Source organism: Lacerta agilis, chromosome 13 (assembly GCF_009819535.1).
Source record: "Lacerta agilis isolate rLacAgi1 chromosome 13, rLacAgi1.pri, whole genome shotgun sequence".
Taxonomy (NCBI): Eukaryota; Metazoa; Chordata; class Lepidosauria; order Squamata; family Lacertidae; genus Lacerta; species Lacerta agilis.
In genome coordinates this window covers 12,089,054-12,108,549 of record NC_046324.1, presented here as the reverse complement: position 1 = coordinate 12,108,549, position 19,496 = coordinate 12,089,054, and the positions used below count along the sequence as shown (strand labels likewise).

The window sequence follows — 19,496 nt, the reverse complement described above, 5'->3', positions numbered from 1 at the left end:
TTTGTTAAAAGCCTCGTTTCTGCTGCAGTGGATTAACGCGGTTACTCTTCGCAAAGGCTTTTTGCAAAGCTATGCTGCAGCGAACCTTATGTGAGAGAGCAAAACTTCTACACTGTGGGCTAGCCAAAAGGAGTATCACAGACCCATAACAAAGTACACAAAAGGCAGTGTGGTGCAACAGGACGCTTTTCCGGGGGTAAGCTCCATTGAACTCAATGGGATGTGATGCTGGGCTGACGTGTGCTGTTGAACATGCATTAAATGCGTATGCAAAACAACTGCCAACAAAATTTTGGCTTGTTGGGGGGAATAACAGGATGAGCAGGAGTTTGTTGAACAGTGATGCAAACTGTGTTGCTGCTCATCTTGTCTCCCAAATCCCCCCCTCCTCTGTTGGCCAAAAACAGAGAGGCAACACGATTGCACCTTTTTATGACATACACAGGATGATATTGCATGCACATTTTGATAACAACAAGTGTTTGAATTCGAAACCGCTGAAGCTATCAGGTTTCCTTTCAACCGTAATAAACCCCCTGATTAGGCCTTACCCTTCGGGACCCCTGATAATGAATCAGAGTAATCAGAGGTGTTTGGGTCATCTTGGGCTACAAATTTCCGGGAGCCAGTCACTTTAGGTTTCCAGGAACCCATCACTTTGGGTGAGAAAACTGGGGTACTTTCCACTGTGGTAACAGAAGTTGAGGGTAACGCCATGTCTGTGGTGGCAAACAGATTTTGCTTTTATTAATGTGCATTGCAGTCAGGTTCCCGCCCTCCACTCTTTGGTATGTGTGTGCGTGTTTCTTTTTTTATATGAAACCCTCAACAGTTAAGTGTCTTTGCACGATGACTGCTAAATTGTATTTGGAAAACAGGCTTAACAGGAGTTGCACGAGGAACAGCAGCATTATACTGTGACTTGCTCTTTAAAATCAGATTTAAAGTCAGGGACAGGAAATGTATTGCGAATTATTGCCATTATTCAATGACTGTGGTGCTTAAATAAAATCAGTAAGGAAGATGGAAAATGGAGGGGGGGGACAGCTGAATTTAGGAACGGAGGAAGCTGCCTTATTCTATGTCAGGCTGGGTTTCTGATTTTTGTTTCTGTCAATTTATTATTATTTTTATTACCATTATATACTGCCTTTCATCCAAAGATCACAGGACTGGTTACAGTATAAAAACATATAATAAAAAATAAAATCATAACCTCCCACTGCGCCGCCCCCCCCCCCAGTTTAAAGGGTCATCGATTGTTTCATTAGTCAAATGCCTGGGTAAAAAGGCATTTTTTGCCTGGCGCCTAGATATGTAACGAAGGCGCCAGGCGAGCCTCCCTGGGGAGAGCATTCAACATTTGGGGAGCCACCACAGAAAAGGCATTTGAAGAGCTAATCCCCTTTCCCTAACACATTTATGATGGGGGGGGGGGATTCATTCAAAACTGAGGGTCTTGCTTTGCATCCAGCTACTGGAATCAATTTCGCAAAACAAACCTCTGCATCGATTTATATACTATGCACACAGTTCTCTGGGTGCAGAATCGAGGCAAGACGGTATTGTTTGTTTCTGCGGAATGCTTGTAATACTTTTATTGTGACTTTGTTTCCCATACTTCTCTCTCTCTGTGTTTAATGAATTTTGACTAGAAACAATATGTATAGAGAGGTTAGGAGCTCACAGACTTAAGAGTCATGCTGACTGAGCAAAGGTCTCGCTGAGATCTCCTCCCAGACCTTCTAGAGTGCGTAACATTTAGTGTTGTACTTGTCAGTGCCCCCAAAATGCAGCGTAAGGCTTTTAGTGCAGGCAAAACCAGTGCCTTTGGATCAGAACCAGGACATAGCTGCAGTGCTTGCTGTTGAACAAGCTGCCAGTGCTGCTTATGTTGGGGGCCCCCTCTTCAACATGGCTCAGTGCAGCGGCTGGCACTGTTAGGGCATCAATGAGGTCCAGCCTCTTGCAGTGCCAACAGGGCCTCTTCTAATGGGGCTTGGGAAGAATATGGCAGGCGCGGGTGTTCTGGATGTCTCGCCCTCACTTGTAAAAAGGAAAAAAGGATTGTGCCTCAAGCTACAGCAATATCTGCTACAGTATAGCTACAGGTGACACTCGGAAAATTAGAATATCGTGGAAAAGTCCATTTATGTAAGCAATTGTTTTCATTAGCTACTGGAGTTTAATATATGAGATAAGACTCATGACATGCAAAGTGAGATATGTCAAGCCTTTGTTTGTTGTAATTGTTTTGATTATGGCGTACAGCTGATGAAAACCCCAAAGTTGAGATTGTTAATTTGGGGTTCTCATCAGCTGTACGCCATAATCATCACAATTATAACAAATAAAGGCTTGACATATCTCGCTTTGCATGTCATGAGTCTATTTCATATATTAGTTTCACCTTTTAAGTTGAATTACTGAAAGAAATGAACCGTTCCACGATATTCTAATTTTTCGAGTGTCACCTGTATGGTGGATTCATAGGAATGGGTGTGAGCCTTTATCAGAAATGGCAAGGAAGCTTTCAGGCAATCGGTCTGCAATCATGAGGGCCAGGAACTTGATATAACTGGACAAAAGCAAAACTTGGAATTCATAGCATTCTATGGTAGAGATCATATGCCACAATTCAGGTTGACATCAGGGGTGGTGTCAATTTCTAAACCTCCGGTGCATATCTGCAGTGGAAAGCTTTGGGTGAACGTGACTTACAAATCCCTATTAATCGACAGTATGGAATCAAGTGCATCATGTCAACATTTAAAAGTAAACCTGATTTTTTCCCCATCCATTCATGCACAGGCAGAAAGGGCATATTTTTCACACAAGGGAACTGCGACTTTCCTTCCTCCCCAGCAGAATTAGTTCTTGGACAAACAAATCCACCAAACACCATTCTTGTTTCATTACAGAAGTGCAAATAGCATCAAAGAATCATCTGCTGTCAAACTTCCAGAAGCATTAAAAAGCATGTGGAAAAAAAATGTAATTGGCAGATAGAATTAAGGAAACATCAGAGGAGCAAACTCTGTACTGGATTGTGCTCCCATTGAATGAAGTCCAACATGGAATTTTGCCTTTTGAATTAAAGAAAAAAGCAGCAGTCTAACCATTTAAGAGGAATTTGGCATGGAAATGCTAAAAAAAAAAAAAAAACCACCACCAGAAGGGAACTGATGCCCTTGTTGCAAACAGGGCTTCAAAGCTTCTATTGGGAGATTCGGGACAGATAAAAGAAGGTACTACTTCGCGCAGCACAAAGTGGAACTCCCTCCTACAGGAGGCCAAGATTGCCTCCAACTTGGATGGCTTCAAAAGAGGATTAAACAAGTTCATGACTAGCTATGCTTGACTTCACAGCTGGATGCAGTAATACTTCCGATTATCAGTTGCCGGAAACGGTGGGAGGGGAAAGTGCCCTTGGGCTCTGCTTGTAGGTTTCCCACAAACACCTGGGGTGGCCACTGTGAGAACAGGATGGTGGACTAGATGGGCCACTGGTCTGATCCTTCAGGCTCTTCTTAAGCTCATATTCTGACTTCTTGATCTTTTCCCTCCTGTGCTGCTCGGGAATTCTGGGAAACCAAAGCACTGGTGCAGCTTTGAAAGGTTCAGTCTGCCACCTTGATTCAAAATGGTGTCCAATTGTATCCAAACATGGACAAGACCCCTGCTCCCAGGGACCTTTCAAATCACAGAATTGTAGAGTTGGAAGGGGACTCTGGTGGCCATCTGGTCCCAACCCCCTGCAAGGCTTGCCCTGCAGACCAACCCCTTGAAATAGCCTGCCTTATGTCCCACCCTTAAATCATCAAAAGCAAGTTGCATAATTTGGTTACAATGTCTTAAGTCCAAATGCACAGTGAGCAGACATGCCAACAACCCTTCAAAGCCCACCAATTGAAAGGGCCCGGCCTTGCTTGAGAATTCTAATAATAATAATAATAATAATAATAATAATAATAATAATATACCAGCAAATGGGTAATGCACTCTGTCAGTTTCTAGGGCTGTGTGTGCCCTCCCCTGCCCCAACCCCGGCAATGATAAACCAGAATCTGGCCTTGGGAGTTGTGCTAATTAAGGGTTTTAAATTCCAGAATAGTTGGGAGCAGCAAGGCAATGCTATGTCTCCTCTCCTTCTGGGGACAAGAACACACAGCCAAAGCACAGTGCAGGGCTGTTTGAAAGCTCTTTTGCAAACAGTCCTGCAGCTGCTCTTTGCACCAGGAAAAATCTGGTGACCTTATCTTAAGAGCTGTCCAAAATGTTGCATTCCAGCATCTTGTTTTAAAGCGGTGTTCACAACAGTATCGAAACATAGATGGGGAACCAGCTCCTCTATCTTGGGAATCATTGTGTTAAGTTTGGCAGCGATATATCTCAAGATATGGTGTCTGAATGCATAGCGAGTGGACAGGCAGACAGGTGTACAGACAAACCACAACTCAGCTATGGCAGGTATAAGAGCTACTGATGATGATAATACACAATACCTCCACATACAGAGACAGTGGGGGGCAGCTAGCTAACCTTGGTGGGAAACTGAATGTTGGACTACAAAGTAAGATCCCTCCTGGATCAGACCAAACAGCATCCTGTCCCCATAGTGGCCAACCAGATGCCTATGAGAAGCCAAAGTAGGACAAGTGCTGTTCCTCTACCACTTGTGTCCTCTAACAGCTTCTATTCAGAGATGTATTATTAGTAGCCATTAATACGCTCAGCCTTCATGGATTTGTCTAATTTGCTTTTAGAGCTGTCCAAGGTGGCAACTATGCATTGTGAAGAAATGCTCTGAATATTCTACCATACCATTGGATGGTCTTGAGTTCTAGTATTTATTTGTCATAGTTTTACATATAGTGCTCTTTGCAATACCTCAAAGTGGTCTCTATTAAAATATTGACATTATTATTATTATTATTATTATTATTATTATTATTATTATTATTATTATATAAAAACATACATTATAGCATTTTGAGACAGGAAGAAAAACTTCCCCTTCTACATTTTCTCCATAGTTTGGTCATATTACCCCTCTCAGTCAGTGTAAGCTGCAAACTTTCTTTCAGCCCCCAAATGATAATCTGGACTGCACCTTTCCAAGCTCTACAATGTCCTTCCTGAGGTGCGGCAACCAGAACTGTGGCCACGCCATAGCACATTACAATGTGCAAAAGGGATTGTAATATTAACACTTTTATCTTTGATCCCTTTCCTAATGATCCAGGCAGGGAAATTCTTTTTTTTTTTAACTTAGTTTTTAATTCTTAAGTTTACATATCTAACTGTGCCCTATATTACAACCACTTTCCTTGCTGTTGTTACTATTCAGGTAAGACGCTGAGATTTCAGTAACAACACACAAAATCCCAGACCACCGATTTTTGGAATTGAACTCTATGTTTCAGTACCTAAACCAAGACACCTCTCAGAAAGCTATTGTATAATTTCTCTTGCCGCATGAGAGCTGAGGGATCAGAGTTTAGGAGGGGGAAAATCCATACGTAGGCAACTGAAATAGTATTGCAGACATGAAAAGCCTATTGTAAGTTTGCCTGTTGTTTGGAGAATGGTTGGGTTTCCTCTGTAAAGGAAGCACAAAGACAAGTCCTGTGATGCAAGTGAGTGGGAGGGGGGGAAACCCCCATCCTTCTCACTCTTATTAAAAGCAAAGCCTTCCCCTCATTTGCTCTGTAATTTTTCTGGAAGAAGCACATAAAACTTGAAGCGATCTGATGCTAAATGCCACCTATTAGTGGATATGATGCTATTAGCACAAATGCATTTCTGAAAACCTTTGAAGATATCAACACATTTCCAACATTTCCGAAATACACATTTCAGGGGGGGAAATGTGCATTTGCTTTTTATAAATAGCCGGAACGACACAGGAGGAGGAGGAGGAGGAGGAGGAGGAAAGGGAGGAGATGAAGAGGACCAGGCATCTAACTGTTAGGGTAGCATTCATGAAGACATGGTTGAGTGGAGAGGGGAGGGGGAAAGAGTAGAAGCTTAGTGGACATTTCGTGCAGTGAGAATGTCATCTATGTTAATCAGGCTCTTTCACTTAATAAAAGATGTGTCTCAATTAATAATGAGCTCTTAAGCATGCAGATACACAGGGTGGAAAGTGCTGAGTGAGAGAAAGTCTTGGCTGTTCCTTGACCATCAGAAGAGAGAGATGAGTAAAAGCAGAAAAGCAAAAAATATGGAGGTCTTGCCAACTGCACCAAAGGAAAGAAAAAGGGAGGAAGGGGGGAAAGAAAAGTAAAAAAAGAAAAGGGGGACGAGGCTGCCTGAAAATGCTGAACTGAAGGAAAGAAAAGTTCCATTAACTGGGGGAGGAGAAAAAAATGATTGAAAAAAACTAACCAGATGTTGGATCGCCAAATATTTTGTAATCTGGTGTAGTTGTAGTAGGCAAAATTTCTAAAAGAATTAAAAGGAACACGTAATCAGTGAAAAGTAACCGAAAGGAAAAGCAAAATAGATTTCCAAAGCTGAAAATCAGAAAACAAAAGACAATAGGTTCACCCAAAAGGGAAAAAAAGGGAAAGGGGTTGGGGAGTAACTGTTTTAATAAGTTGACATCTAGACCTTCATGAACAATACATGAAGGCTGAGAGAAAAAATGGCCAAGGGGGGGTTCCACCACCCAAGATCAAGTGGCTTAGGTTTGTGCTAAATGGTTTACAAGGGGGCGGGGTGCTGAGTGCCATTTTTTTGTGCCATCCACACCGACAAGAGTGTGGCCCGCAAACCAAACCATGCCACATTCTCAAGTTGGCCCCTGGGACGTGTGCTTACCGTGGCAATCCCCGAGTTGTGCGGTGTTGCCATATTCCACATCTTGCTCATATCCTCCAACGCTGTGGTTGTATGAAACAAACAAAGATAACCTGCAATTAATAGCATTAGTTGGGGAAGAAACCAATGGCCACCGTCATTCTCAAAAGAAACACAAAAGCCACAAAACATGTTCATTCAGCATTTGCTAAGGGGAGCTGGGCGCTGGACATACAATGAAGGGAAAGAGATTTCGTCTTCAGCAACCTCTGCTTGGAATCTCAACCATTTAATGGCTGTGCCTTCTTCACAATAATCCTTGCAGCTTCAAGCGGGTTAAATAGCCACGGCCAAATAATACCTAACCCACAGGGAAGATTTCCTACGCAAGCCCCAGTGAAATGAATGGGAAGCAGAGATGAATATGACCACATATGTGGTGGTGTATCTGCTTATGACAGGCATAGGCAAACTTGGCCCTCCAGATGTTTTGGGACTACAATTCCCATCATCCCTGACCACTGGTCCTGTTAGCTAGGGATGATGGGAGTTGTAGTCCCATAACACCTGGAGGGCCGAGTTTGCCTATGCCTGGCTTATGACTTCTGTTTATCCCAAAGGGTCTTGCTCAGGAGAACTTTCCACTGTGCCTCCCAAATTATCTAATGACAGAGCTGTCCAACACAACCTGACCCATAGTTCCCTGCCCTGCTTTCCCTGGCAATGAGGCACCATAAAACCTTTTATACTTTTACTAGCTCCCCTGATCACAGTATTGGGGAGTGGAAATGTAGGCCATGTTGGACAAATATCACATCCAGATTCAGAGGCAGCATGCCTCTGAATTATCAGTTGCTGGGTTATTGCAGTGTGAGGTCTATTGCCACTCATGTCCTGCTTCCAGGCTTCCAGGGACATTAGGTTGGCTTCCATGTGAAACGGGATACTAGTAACCCTTTGGTCTGATCTAGCAGAGGGCTCTCCTAATGTTCCTACACTCACACAACCCTGATCCCATGTGGGGACTTCCCCAGGGAGAAATGTTCACAACTGTGCTGCCATCACTGAGATGGTCCTGTACCTGGTACCACCCCATCAGATATTAGTTAATGATGGGCCACAGAGCAAAGTTACATTTTATTTGCCCAGCTGGGTTCATATGGGTGAAAACGGCCCTTCAGACAACCTGCTCCCAGGTGGTTAAAAGCTTCACAAGATTAACCCCTCTATAAATTGAGCCCAGAAACTAGTTGGTAGTTAAGATTATGAGTTCCATTCTGCACATCTCAACCAATGACTTTCTGTTTCAAGAACACCTGACCCATGCTGCATATTAAAACCTATTTAAAGGTGGTGGCATTGACTTAACACATTGCCATTTATTTATTAAAAATCCTGCTACTTACAACATGCTTGATTTCACTCTTCCACAGGTCCCATGGTTCAGCCAGCCACAGTAAGGATCTCGAGACGCAATGCAAGACCTGCGGTGAGAGGAAATGAACCTTTTTACTGCCTCCCAACCTTGGTGCACTCCATTCTATAGGCATGTTTGGACAGAGAGGGCTTACTTTTTGCATGACCCATGACGCTCGCAACGGCTGAGTGGAATTCTTATGACGCAGCTGGAGAATGCAACAAATAAGGCATGGTGCTCTTTGTCCAGTTGCAGGGAGATGACCTTCTTGTCCTCTTCACCATCCCCATTGCACCTGTTCAACACAAGAAATTTGGACGCTGCTATTTCTTTTGGCCCCCTTTAATCCAGTTTATCACTTCTGGTTTTACTATGAGGTGGGTTACATCCATCTATGAAAAAATTGCCTGCCAGGAATAAGAAAAGCCCAATTTCCTCAGAGCTTCCAGGAAGACATATGGGTTGATCTTAATAGAATTAAAGGTGGGAGAGAAAATTTGGCAAACTGCTGATTTATGAAGCTAGAACAGATTCCCAAATTAATACAGGGTGGAGGGAGCCCGTGGCAAGGTGGTGCCTGGTGGGTCCTCTGCCACTATATAGATCACTTCTTTTGTATTACATACATACATTATTTTCAGTACCATGTTTATACCCCACCCCTCCTCCATAAGAAGCCCAGTATAAAAGGCATTGATCCGTATAAAAACCTTTCCTCTAATATTCCTTGTTATCCCTTGGAATGATACCAACTGCAATTTGGACAAACGCTACAATTTCCACAGGGAAACTGTCCCTCAATTGTTTTCTTATGGGCCCCGTACTCTTTCTTTCATTCTAGTGCATATCAACCAATGTGCTTTGGGTGTGTTCGTTAGCAAACAAGGGACTGCTCCTACACCGAGGAATGTTTTCAAGCCGAAATAGGGCAGTTTTTTTTCTGACTTAAGAACGGCATGCACATGGAATTAGAATGCAAGGCAAGCACACAAATATTTTCAGACGTTGCTCAAATAAACATTCCTCTAAGCGCCAGGGAAGCATCAGACAAGGAGGTGAGGTGAGAAACACATTTAAATCAGGTGGCAAAGAAGCAAGTGACTCAAACGAGAAAGACGCTGTACAGTGTCACCAAGCAGTTCTTGTAAAAGTATACCTACTTTGCATGATTGTATGCATCAATCTCTTCCAGTAACACGCTGTCATTCAAAGAAGAAGGTTTGGTCTTTGCCAAGATTTTAAGTACCATTCCAGCTTCAGAGCCAACAAAGATGACTGTGTAGTTTTGATACGGTCCGGCAGAGTGGTCCACTGCGATCGCTGTTAACCGATACCTGTCAAGACCAAGATCTCCTGTATAATAATTCCTCTACATTAGAGACCCCAAAAACTTGTTCCTCCTAGGTACTGAATACGGAAGTACCACTGCTTTTGCCTGGTTTGGGGAGGCATCAGTCCCTTCGTAGCAGCAGCTAACCACACCAAATTATACGCTCGTCTCTGATCTATTTATGCTGTTTTCAATCAACACTTTGGGGGGATGCTTTTAGCTCCCAATGGCCCTATGGCTGGGAATGTAGGGAGTTGCAGTCCTGGGACATCTGGAGGGGCAAAAGTTCCCCATCCTTGCACTAAGGAATGAGAGGAAAGGAATGCTATGTTTAACAAGCATAAGTGTTGTGAACAGTTGGGTAACAACCGGAATAGTCACTGTGTTTTTTGGAGAACCATTTATGGTTTTGGCAACTGTAATTAAATCCCACTCATGCTAGCTCATGCTTCCATAGACAATCCCCCACAGCTTGGTGGCCAATTTGCTAGTAGGTCAATGACAAGAAACCTGATACCCATTCAAGTGGGACTAGAATAAGTGCTCTGCTGACGTGGCAGTTCTTGAACTCTGTGGAACTTGCCTCTGAGTAGGTATATCTAGGATGGTGGCGTGTTTCTTTTCTCCACCAAAGCCAATGGGTTGCGGTTGGAATGATTCACTCAGAAACTCTGCAGTGAAATTGGAGCCAGTGTGGTGCTAGTGGATCAAGGGTTCAAGCCCCTACTCAGCCACGAAGCTCACTAGGAAACCTTGGGCCAGTCATTCAACCTAACTTCCATCATAGGGTTGTGAGGATGCTTTTTTTGGGGGGGGGACCTCAAGTTCCTTGGAGGAAAGGTAAGTTATGTTGCTGTTTATACGGTGTTGAACCATCCTAGATGGAGGTGGGTGAAGACCCGCGTGTAAATTACGCTTAATGCTGCCAGGTATTTTTTCCTAGGCCAGATGTTTGCTTTGCAACGAATATTTGGCTGGGGATTGGCTGTGTTATCTGCATGGTTGCTGGGAATGCTTAAGAGTGAGGTTTGCATGTGGAACGTTTTCAAGAATGTACTTGGGAGAGGTTACTGGGGTGGATTTGTTCAGTTGCTAATGATGCTCTCTGATGGAATTTTATGGCATTTTTTTGTATAGAAAATCTAGCAGAATAAATTCTGTGACATGTTTTTTCCAATGCTTATTTTGTTTTCCTGTTAATCATGCAGTCTTAAATGTCTATTCTCCATTTGACCTTCATTTGTAAGGGATTTTTTGTTTTGTTTTTGTTTTTGGTATTTTGCAATGTTCTATCGGATGCTTGGAGCCGGGTTGCAAAACACATTGAGATTTTTATTTGTTTGGAAATACAAAGCCATATAGAAGTTAACGGTTAAATGAATAAATGGTAAATAAGATAAAGATCACAATTCTGACAAAATTACATTTTGCATCTTCCTGCCCTCCCACCCCGGGCTTCACATCATTGGCCGCAGGGGCAGGAAAGCAGAGCACAGCATTATGCCAGACATGTACTCTCTGCCCTGCACATGGCCAGCCGTGGGTTGCTTATCACACATAGTCCTGCTCTTTGTGACACCTGCGAGAACCAGCTCTCCCATACTGCACAACCTCTGGTTAGATCCAGAGAAGTGTGTAGTTATTTGCTTCTTTAAATCAGGAGTGAAGAGCTTTGTTCCAGCCTGAGGAATGCATCCCCCTTTGGGGCAAGCTTTTGCGGGCGGCTCATACCAGTGGCAGGGACAGAGGCAAAAGTGGGTGGAACATGATGTAGGGTTGTCATATTTTGAAGAGAGAAGAAGAGTTTGGATCTGATATCCCGCTTTATCACTACCCGAAGGAGTCTCAAAGCGGCTAACATTCTCCTTTCCCTTCCTCCCGCACAACAAACACTCTGTGGGGTGGGTGGGGCTGGGAGACTTCAAAGAAGTGTGACTAGCCCAAGGTCACCCAGCAGCTGCATGTGGAGGAGCGGAGACGCGAACCCGGTGCACCAGATTACGAGTCTACCGCTCTTAACCACTACACCACTATTTGAAGACTTCTACTTTTAACTATGGATCGCTGTGATGATTCTACCCGTGAAAAAGAGGACGTGTCTTGGGAAAAAAGAGGGCACATGGCAATCCTCAAGAACAGATCTACAAATCTGAGTTCCCTGTGAAGAGGGACTGACTGTTAAACCACTGTGAAAACAGCAGCTCTGTAAGGGGGACAGGGGGTGTCCTGACAACTATCAGCAGCCTTAACAAACTACAGTTCCTGGGATTCTTTGAGGAAGCCATGACTGCTTAAAGTGGCACAGCACTGCTTTAAATGTATAGCGCAGATGAGGCCTTAATCAGTCCTGTGTAGGAAAACCTGATCCCCCCCCCCCAAAGTCCTGCCCGGTGTGGCTGGGATAGTATTAAGTTTCAGATGTGCAGCGGCTGAGCCTCGTGTCGCAACAAGGCCTCCTTCCTTACCTGACCCTTGTCTTTGTAAACCAAGGCTCCTCAATGACGGAGGGAACGGCGGAATCCATCAAAGGGTGGGATTTGATGAAAGAGAGGGTTTCATCTGGGAAATCAATGGAGGTTTTGTAAGCCTCTGCTAGGCCGTGTTTTGCACAGCACCCAGGTCTGAAAGGAAAGCAACATTTTTTTCCCATTTTTTTGTTTTAAAGTGAAGGAAAGGGGCAGAATTCTGAAGGAGCAGCACGAACACCCAAGGCAAAATGTATTTGGAGTCCAAACGAAAACTGCTACTTTGGGACCATTTGAGACAATCGCTCAGCACAAGGCTGGCCAATTGCTTTGTTTTAACCTGGGTTACTCCATGTTTACGATGAGGGAGTCAACTGAATTTCTGTCTAAATGTTGGGGTTTTGCACATTTTTACTGAATCGACAATAGGAAGGTTTATTTGTAGCAATGCTGAGGTTCCAAGCCTTTGATTCCCACCCCTGGATTATTCTCAACATCTGGGCAGGTGTGTGTGGGGGGAAATGTTCTTCCATTAAATATCAGACCGGTGCAATCTCTATTATCTTCTCATTGCCTACATCTCTGTCTGTATCTGTATTTGGACTTTAATAAGTGCATGTATCACTTTCCACATGCATCTCAACACAATTTACAAATACACCCTAACACTAACACACACACACACACACACACACACACACACACTGAACACCTAAGGTCTCTGCTGATTCATGCAGCTGGGAAAACTTGTCATTCTGTTCCACAAAATGTATCTTGTTTTATTGGTGGTTGCCTCTTATATATATATTGAGCCATTTCCTGCTTTCTAAGCATGGGTCTGAGCTGTTTTCCCTTTGCCCCCAGAAAACCTGCTCTTTTGCACTAAATCAGAATAAATGGCAATCTGCTATCAGAAAACCCGGTTGCTGTTTGCTCTGATTCAGCACTAAACTGCGGGTTTTCCAGGAGGAAAATGGTGGGCAAACAAATTCTTTAGTTGATCCATTTGTCATTGGAACATAAGAACACAAGAAGCTGTCTTACCCCAAGTCAGACCATTGGGTGATCTAGCTCAGCACTGTCCACCCTAACTGGCTGCTGTTTTCCAAGGTTTCAGGCAAGGGTCCCTTCCAGTCCTAACTGGAAATGTCAGTGATTGAACCTAGGTACTTCTGCATGCAAGACAGAGGCCTTGCCCCCTTGCCATATGCAAGGTGCAGTTTGAAATTAAACACTGATTTGATCTGTTTTTTGTATGCTGCTTTCCCATCAACCAATTTGAACTCAAAGCAGCTCACAATTCCCAGCCAGAGACACATGGATGGGCCAACGCGTTCTTCACTGATTCCAAAGCAGCTGTACAGATGGGGCCATGACAACAACATTCTGATAACAGATTATTATTATCATCCATTTGTTTCCTTTACCTCGGCCTTGGTACTTTGTCTTCAGGTACAGCTGTCCAAACAGAATCTGGAGTCTTTTGTTCCTTAAATCTTCCTTTGAAGACTTTCTCAATGTCCTCCATGCTAAAAGCACACACCGCTGAGCCGGGGATGCTGTAAAAGAGACACAGGAGAAGAAGTTGCAGGGAAGCCAGGCAACAAAGTGGCAATGGATTAAGCATTGGCAGTGAACCAGAGAACTTCCCTCTCTCTTTTTGACGCCGGGTCGCTCATCTCTCACCTGTTAAGCTGCGTAGTGAATACGCCGACAACAGTAGGGGCCCCGTTGATTTCTATTATGTCTGTGATCGACTGGAGCACGTCAAAGTAGAAAAACGAATCCCCGGGGACGGAGCAGTTGAGACGCGCTTTCAGGAATGACGTCCAGTGCTTCTCCAGCACCCTCTGAGAGCCACCCATGTCGTTTTTGCATATGCGGGCAACACGAGAGTACACAGCCTTGCGTGGGGGACAATAGGGAAGGAGGAAAGTCAGGCTGGCAACTAATCCGTCTGGAAAACCACCACTGTTATAGCAGCAACTTTGGTAAAAGGAAAGCAGCTGCTTGTAAATTTCCTACGCCAACTCCATTGGGCAGGGGTGGGGAACCTTTTTCAATGTATTTATTATTTGTCCATCATTTTTGTTAGTTGCTTTTCTCACTAAGTCACCCAAAGCAACTTAGAATCATAGAATTGGAAGAGACCACAAGGGCCATCCAGTCCAACCCCTGCCAAGCAGGAAACACCATCAAAGCATTCCTGACAGATGGCTGTCAAGCCTCCGCTTAAAGACCTCCAAAGAAGGAGACTCCACCACACTTCTTGGCAGCAAATTCCACTGTCGAACAGCTCTTACTGCCAGGAAGTTCTTCCTAATGTTTAGGTGGAACCTTCTTTCTTGTGGTTTGAATCCATTGCCCCGTGTCCGCTTCTCTGGAGCAGCAGAAAACAACCTTTCTCCCTCCTCTATAAGACATCCTTTTATATATTTGAACATGGCTATCATATCACCCCTTAACCTTCTCTTCTCCAGGCTAAACATACCCAGCTCCCTAAGCCGTTCCTCATAAGGCATCGTTCCCAGGCCTTTATATTAAACTCATATTAAAATGAATCAAGATGAAGATGTTGACAATAGGACCCATAGAGGGGGAGGGGGCGGGGAGTCCCGAGATTCAGAGTAATCTCTTTGCATGGATGTCTATTTGGTATGGTTATAAATTCATATTTGTAAAATCGAATGAAAATAACTGGTTGGGGGGGGATCAAGAACATCCAACAAAAATGCAAGGACACACAATTAAACAAATAAAAGGCAGGACTTAGGCAACTGACCACAATGCCACCCATCAAATTAAGGTCTAAAAGCCCAGCTAAAGAGAAAAGTATTTGCCTGGCATCTAAAAATGGATAAAGGTGGCACCAGAAGTGCCTCCCTGGGGGGGCATTTCAGAAAGGGGGGGGGGAGAGGCAACCACTGAAAAGGCTTGATCTCATGTTGCTGCCCCCCCCAAACCTCCTGTGGAAAGGACACATGAAGAAGGGCCTCAGATGCTGATTGCAAAGTCCAGGTCAGTTCATGTGGGGAGAGGCGGACCTTAAGGTACTGGGGTCCTGGGCTGCACAAGGCTTTGTTGGTCAAAACCTGGAAAAAATTGATAGGCGGTTGTGCCAGATCTGGTGTGATATGTTCAGATTGCCCTGCTCTGGTCGGCAATTTGGCTGTTGAATTCTGCACCAGCTGCGGTTTCCAAACAGTTTCTATAGGCAGCCCAATGTATAATGTGTGCCTGTTGTCCAACCTGGAGGTTTACTTTCAATATTTATATAATACTTGTCATGCAAGCTTCTCCAGACTTTCCCCACCCTGCTTTTCTTAACCATTGTACAACAGGCTAGCTTCTACACACATTTTCTATCCTTCATCCTGGCAAACAAGAGGAATTATCAGAGTTCAAGGTTACATTCCAGCGAGGTGAAAACACTCATGGAAGGCGTGAAGCAGGCTCGCTAAAGGGTGTCGTGTGGGGAGGAGTGGACTTCAGAGTCTTACGGGCCAAAGACAGTTGCCACTGGGTCTCTGATTTCTCATTCCCGCCACAGAAAAAGGAAGCCATGTTTTGATTAGGGCTCAGCAACTATGCAGCCCTTGGGTCAAACCTAGCCCCATACTACCTATCTCCCCAATTGCCCAGCTCAAAATGGGGTGTAGATGAGCCCCAGGTCCTTTTGAGGGTAGGGAGCCTTGCCCTGCCATGTCAAATTAGTCCTCCAGCAAATCTAGTTGCCGACCAGTTTACAGAGACAACCAATTATAAATCCCAGTCTTCTCTATATCTGTGTACCTCAAGTTGCAGCACTAAAATAAGAGCAGGAGGTTCATTTGATTCACAGGTGAATTTTCCAAGGGATTGTGTTCCATGTGTTTGGGTAGGGAGGAAGCCCATTTGGATTTTCAGTGACAGGCTGAACCTCTTTACAGATGAAGTCCAGCTCTAGAGAACAAAGCTGTGAGGGTGGGGGGTGGGGGTGGGGAACGCAAATTCCACCACCTCCTTCAGCAATTAGAAGTATGAGAAGTGCCAGCTTATTATTTTCAAAACCAGTCGTTGAACAGAAACAACTGCGAGCCACTCCATAGCAAGCATATTTTCAGCCCACTACAAATCACCCTGAGACTTTGTAGCTTATCATAACAAACAGCTGTATTTACTCTTACCTTGCCTAAATTATTATGCTCCACGGCAATCTCTCGAAAGAAGAAATACACAAAGTTCCCGTATTCAATGGCATGAAGGAAATGGGGCTCTGCAAGATTCAAGGAAGAGGAGATCTATGTTGGGGGGATTTTGCTGGGGGGGGGGTGTAAAAAAAGGAGGCACCTTGCTACATCTGGGTTAACAGCCCAATATGGCATGAGAAAGAGGCATGGGGTTGCAGCCAACCAAATATTACTTGGAGTAGACCCAATGGCATGACTAACTTAGGTCTATTCATTTCAATGAGTCTACTCTGAGTGAAAGTTGGTTGGAAACTTTGTAATGGCCATTATGCTAGCACAACATCACAACAGTGAATTATAGGCAAACGATGAAGCATTACTGACACTGTGCAGGTATGGATCTGGAAAGCGTTAAAAGACCCCATGTAAGAATAAGAGACCATCATTTTTTTTTTTAAAAGGAAGCTCTTCCAAGAGCTACCGGCACATCACAGAAGTTCAGAGTCATTCTGTGAGAAACAAATCACCAACATAGGATCTCAATGGAAAAGGAATGTATAAAGTTGTCTCATACCAAGTTTAAGGAGAAGGACTGGAGCTCAGCAGTACTGGAACACATCCTTTGCATGTAAAAAGTCACAGGGTCAATCCCAGGCACCTCCACGGAGGACTGGAAATGAACCTTCTCTGTACACCAGGAAAGCTGCTAGCAGTGCAGACCAGGAGTAGCAAACCTTGTGCCTTCCAGATGTTGTTGGACTCCAAATCCCATCAGCCCCAGCCAACATGGGATGATATTAGCTGTAGTCCAAAAACATCTGTAAGGCACCACACTGGCTATGCCTGGTGTAGACAGCTCTGAATTAGATGGACCAATGGTCTGAATTGGAGTAGTTTTCTATGTTGGAGTTAGACCATTGGTTCATCTAGCCTAGTGATGGCCAGCTGTAATTGGCACCAGCTCTCCAGAATTCCCAGGCAGGGACTTCTCCCAGAGCTTGGTACCCAAAGACCTTTTTAATTGGAAATGCCAAAGAATGAAAGGCAGTATTGCAGAGATGGGGAACCCATGGCTTCTCCATATGATTTCAATCACCGAAGTCCCATCAGCTCCAACCAACATGGCCCAATGGTCAGGGATGATGGGAACTGTGGTCCAGGAACATCTGGAATACCAATGCCCCCCATCCCTGCAGTATTGGCTCTGCCAACATTTATACTACTGCAGAGGAAGGAAAACTGCATTCAAATAAACCTGTCACATACTAGATCAGCTACAACTTCCTTTTTGCAATGAAGGGGGAGGGGGTGCATTTCCTTCAGAGTAAAGAACGTCTGCATATGCCCAAAAGAGGGACAAACCTATCAGATCGAGTGTATGACACTGTGGTTAGAGTCTTGGACTAAGAATTGGGCAGCCCATATTCAAGTCCCAGCTCAGCCATGAAGCACACATAGTGGTATGATTTCAGTTAATTTATCAATTGCCTTCTCAACCACAACCTCAAAGGGATTAACACATCAAACACATTTAAAAGATGTTCAAAACAGTTAAAATCTGTGATCTTGGGCCAGTCACTACCTTTTGGCTTAATTGACTGGGGAACCCTAGAGTTCCTTGGAGGAAAGGTAGGATATATAATGGGAGGAATCAATGGGTCCAGCCTGTTCCATGTGCCTCTCGCAGGATGCTCTCTTGCAGCAGCTCACTAGTAAGCTCTCTTAAGGTTACAGGCATTACAGTCTTCATTAGCGTTACAAACAGGCTGCTGTTGCAGCTGCTATGCAGATCTGGTGTGTACGGATGCCAAAGTGTATCCTGTAGTTACAAAGTGAAATCCACTATTCAAGGCACTTTAGGACATCCAAGTACAGATGGAGTTGAGCTTCAATGAATGTGCAGACTTTAATGTCGGCTAATGGACTGTAAAAAGGCCTCCGAGGAATTGTATTGCAGCTCCGGCCTTTTGTTACTACAGCTCCATTCATTAACTTATTGCGGAATTGGGGGGTAGGGGTGGGTAGGAAAGGGTTTCATTCCTGGGCCAGATCTTTTGCTGGATGAAGACAAAAAGAAGAAGTGGGCTTTGGGTTGTGCTCCACTGAAAGGAGAATATATGCTCACAGCCATGGAGCTTGCCCCGATTCTTTTCACCCACCCACAAACTGCAGCTGGTTATATATAATATCGGATCCTTCATGCCACGTGTCGGGATGTGGGTGGTTGTAGCTCTTTCATTTAAAAGAACTTACAGAAGAAAAAGACGCAAGATTAATTTTATGCGCAACTGTATATAGAATTATATCTAATTTTGATATAACTAATGCAAGCAGGAAATTGAATGCAGATTTCCAAAGAATAGCAAGGAGAGACAAGAGGGCCTTTCTAAACGAGCAATGCAAAGAAATAGAGGAAAATAACAGAATGGGAAAAACCAGAGATTTGTTCAAGAAAATTGGAAATATGAAAGGAACATTCCGTACAAAGATTACCACAATTAAGGACAAAAGTGGAAAGGACCTAACAGAAGCAGAAGACATCAAGAAGAGGTGGCAAGAATACACAGAAGAATTATACCAGAAAGATATGGAGATCTCATATACCCCAGGTAATGTGGTTGCTGACCTTGAGCCAGACATCCTGGAGAGTGAAGTCAAATGGGCCTTAGAAAGCCTCGCTAACAACAAGGCCAGTGGAAGTGATGATATTCCAGCTGAACTATTTAAAATTTTAAAAGATGATGCTGTTAAGGTACTACACTCAATATGCCAACAAGTTTGGAAAACTCAGCAGTGGCCAGAGGATTGGAGAAGATCAGTCTACATCCCAATCCCAAAGAAGGGCAGTGCCAAAGAATGCTCCAACTACCGCACAATTGCACTCATTTCACATGCTAGCAAGGTTATGCTTAAAATTCTACAAGGCAGGCTTAAGCAGTATGTGGACCGAGAACTCCCAGAAGTGCAAGCTGGATTTCGAAGGGGCAGAGGAACCAGAGACCAAATTGCAAACATGCGCTGGATTATGGAGAAAGCTAGAGAGTTCCAGAAAAACATCTACTTCTGCTTCATTGACTACGCAAAAGCATTTGACTGTGTCGACCACAGCAAACTATGGCAAGTTCTTAAAGAAATGGGAGTGCCGGATCACCTCATTTGTCTCCTGAGAAATCTCTATGGGGGACAAGAAGCTACAGTTAGAACTGGATATGGAACAACTGATTGGTTCAAAATTGGGAAAGGAGTACGACAAGGCTGTATATTGTCTCCCTGCTTATTTAACTTATATGCAGAATTCATCATGCGAAAGG

General features: G+C 44.1%; 1 protein-coding gene across 1 annotated transcript in view; it reads right to left on the bottom strand.

Annotated features, from left to right (window-relative positions):
• The window catches only part of SEMA6D (semaphorin 6D), a 51,370-nt gene that overhangs the window by 7,693 nt on the left and 24,181 nt on the right, over positions 1-19,496 (bottom strand). The window contains exons 9-18 of the mRNA XM_033167967.1: positions 16,183-16,271; positions 13,703-13,920; positions 13,444-13,575; positions 12,017-12,172; positions 9,382-9,555; positions 8,376-8,516; positions 8,211-8,288; positions 6,826-6,887; positions 6,391-6,447; positions 552-719 (exon numbers count right to left, since the gene is read on the bottom strand). Of these exons, the coding sequence (XP_033023858.1) occupies positions 552-719; positions 6,391-6,447; positions 6,826-6,887; positions 8,211-8,288; positions 8,376-8,516; positions 9,382-9,555; positions 12,017-12,172; positions 13,444-13,575; positions 13,703-13,920; positions 16,183-16,271 (1,275 nt within the window). The remainder of the gene's footprint in view (positions 1-551; positions 720-6,390; positions 6,448-6,825; positions 6,888-8,210; positions 8,289-8,375; positions 8,517-9,381; positions 9,556-12,016; positions 12,173-13,443; positions 13,576-13,702; positions 13,921-16,182; positions 16,272-19,496) is intronic.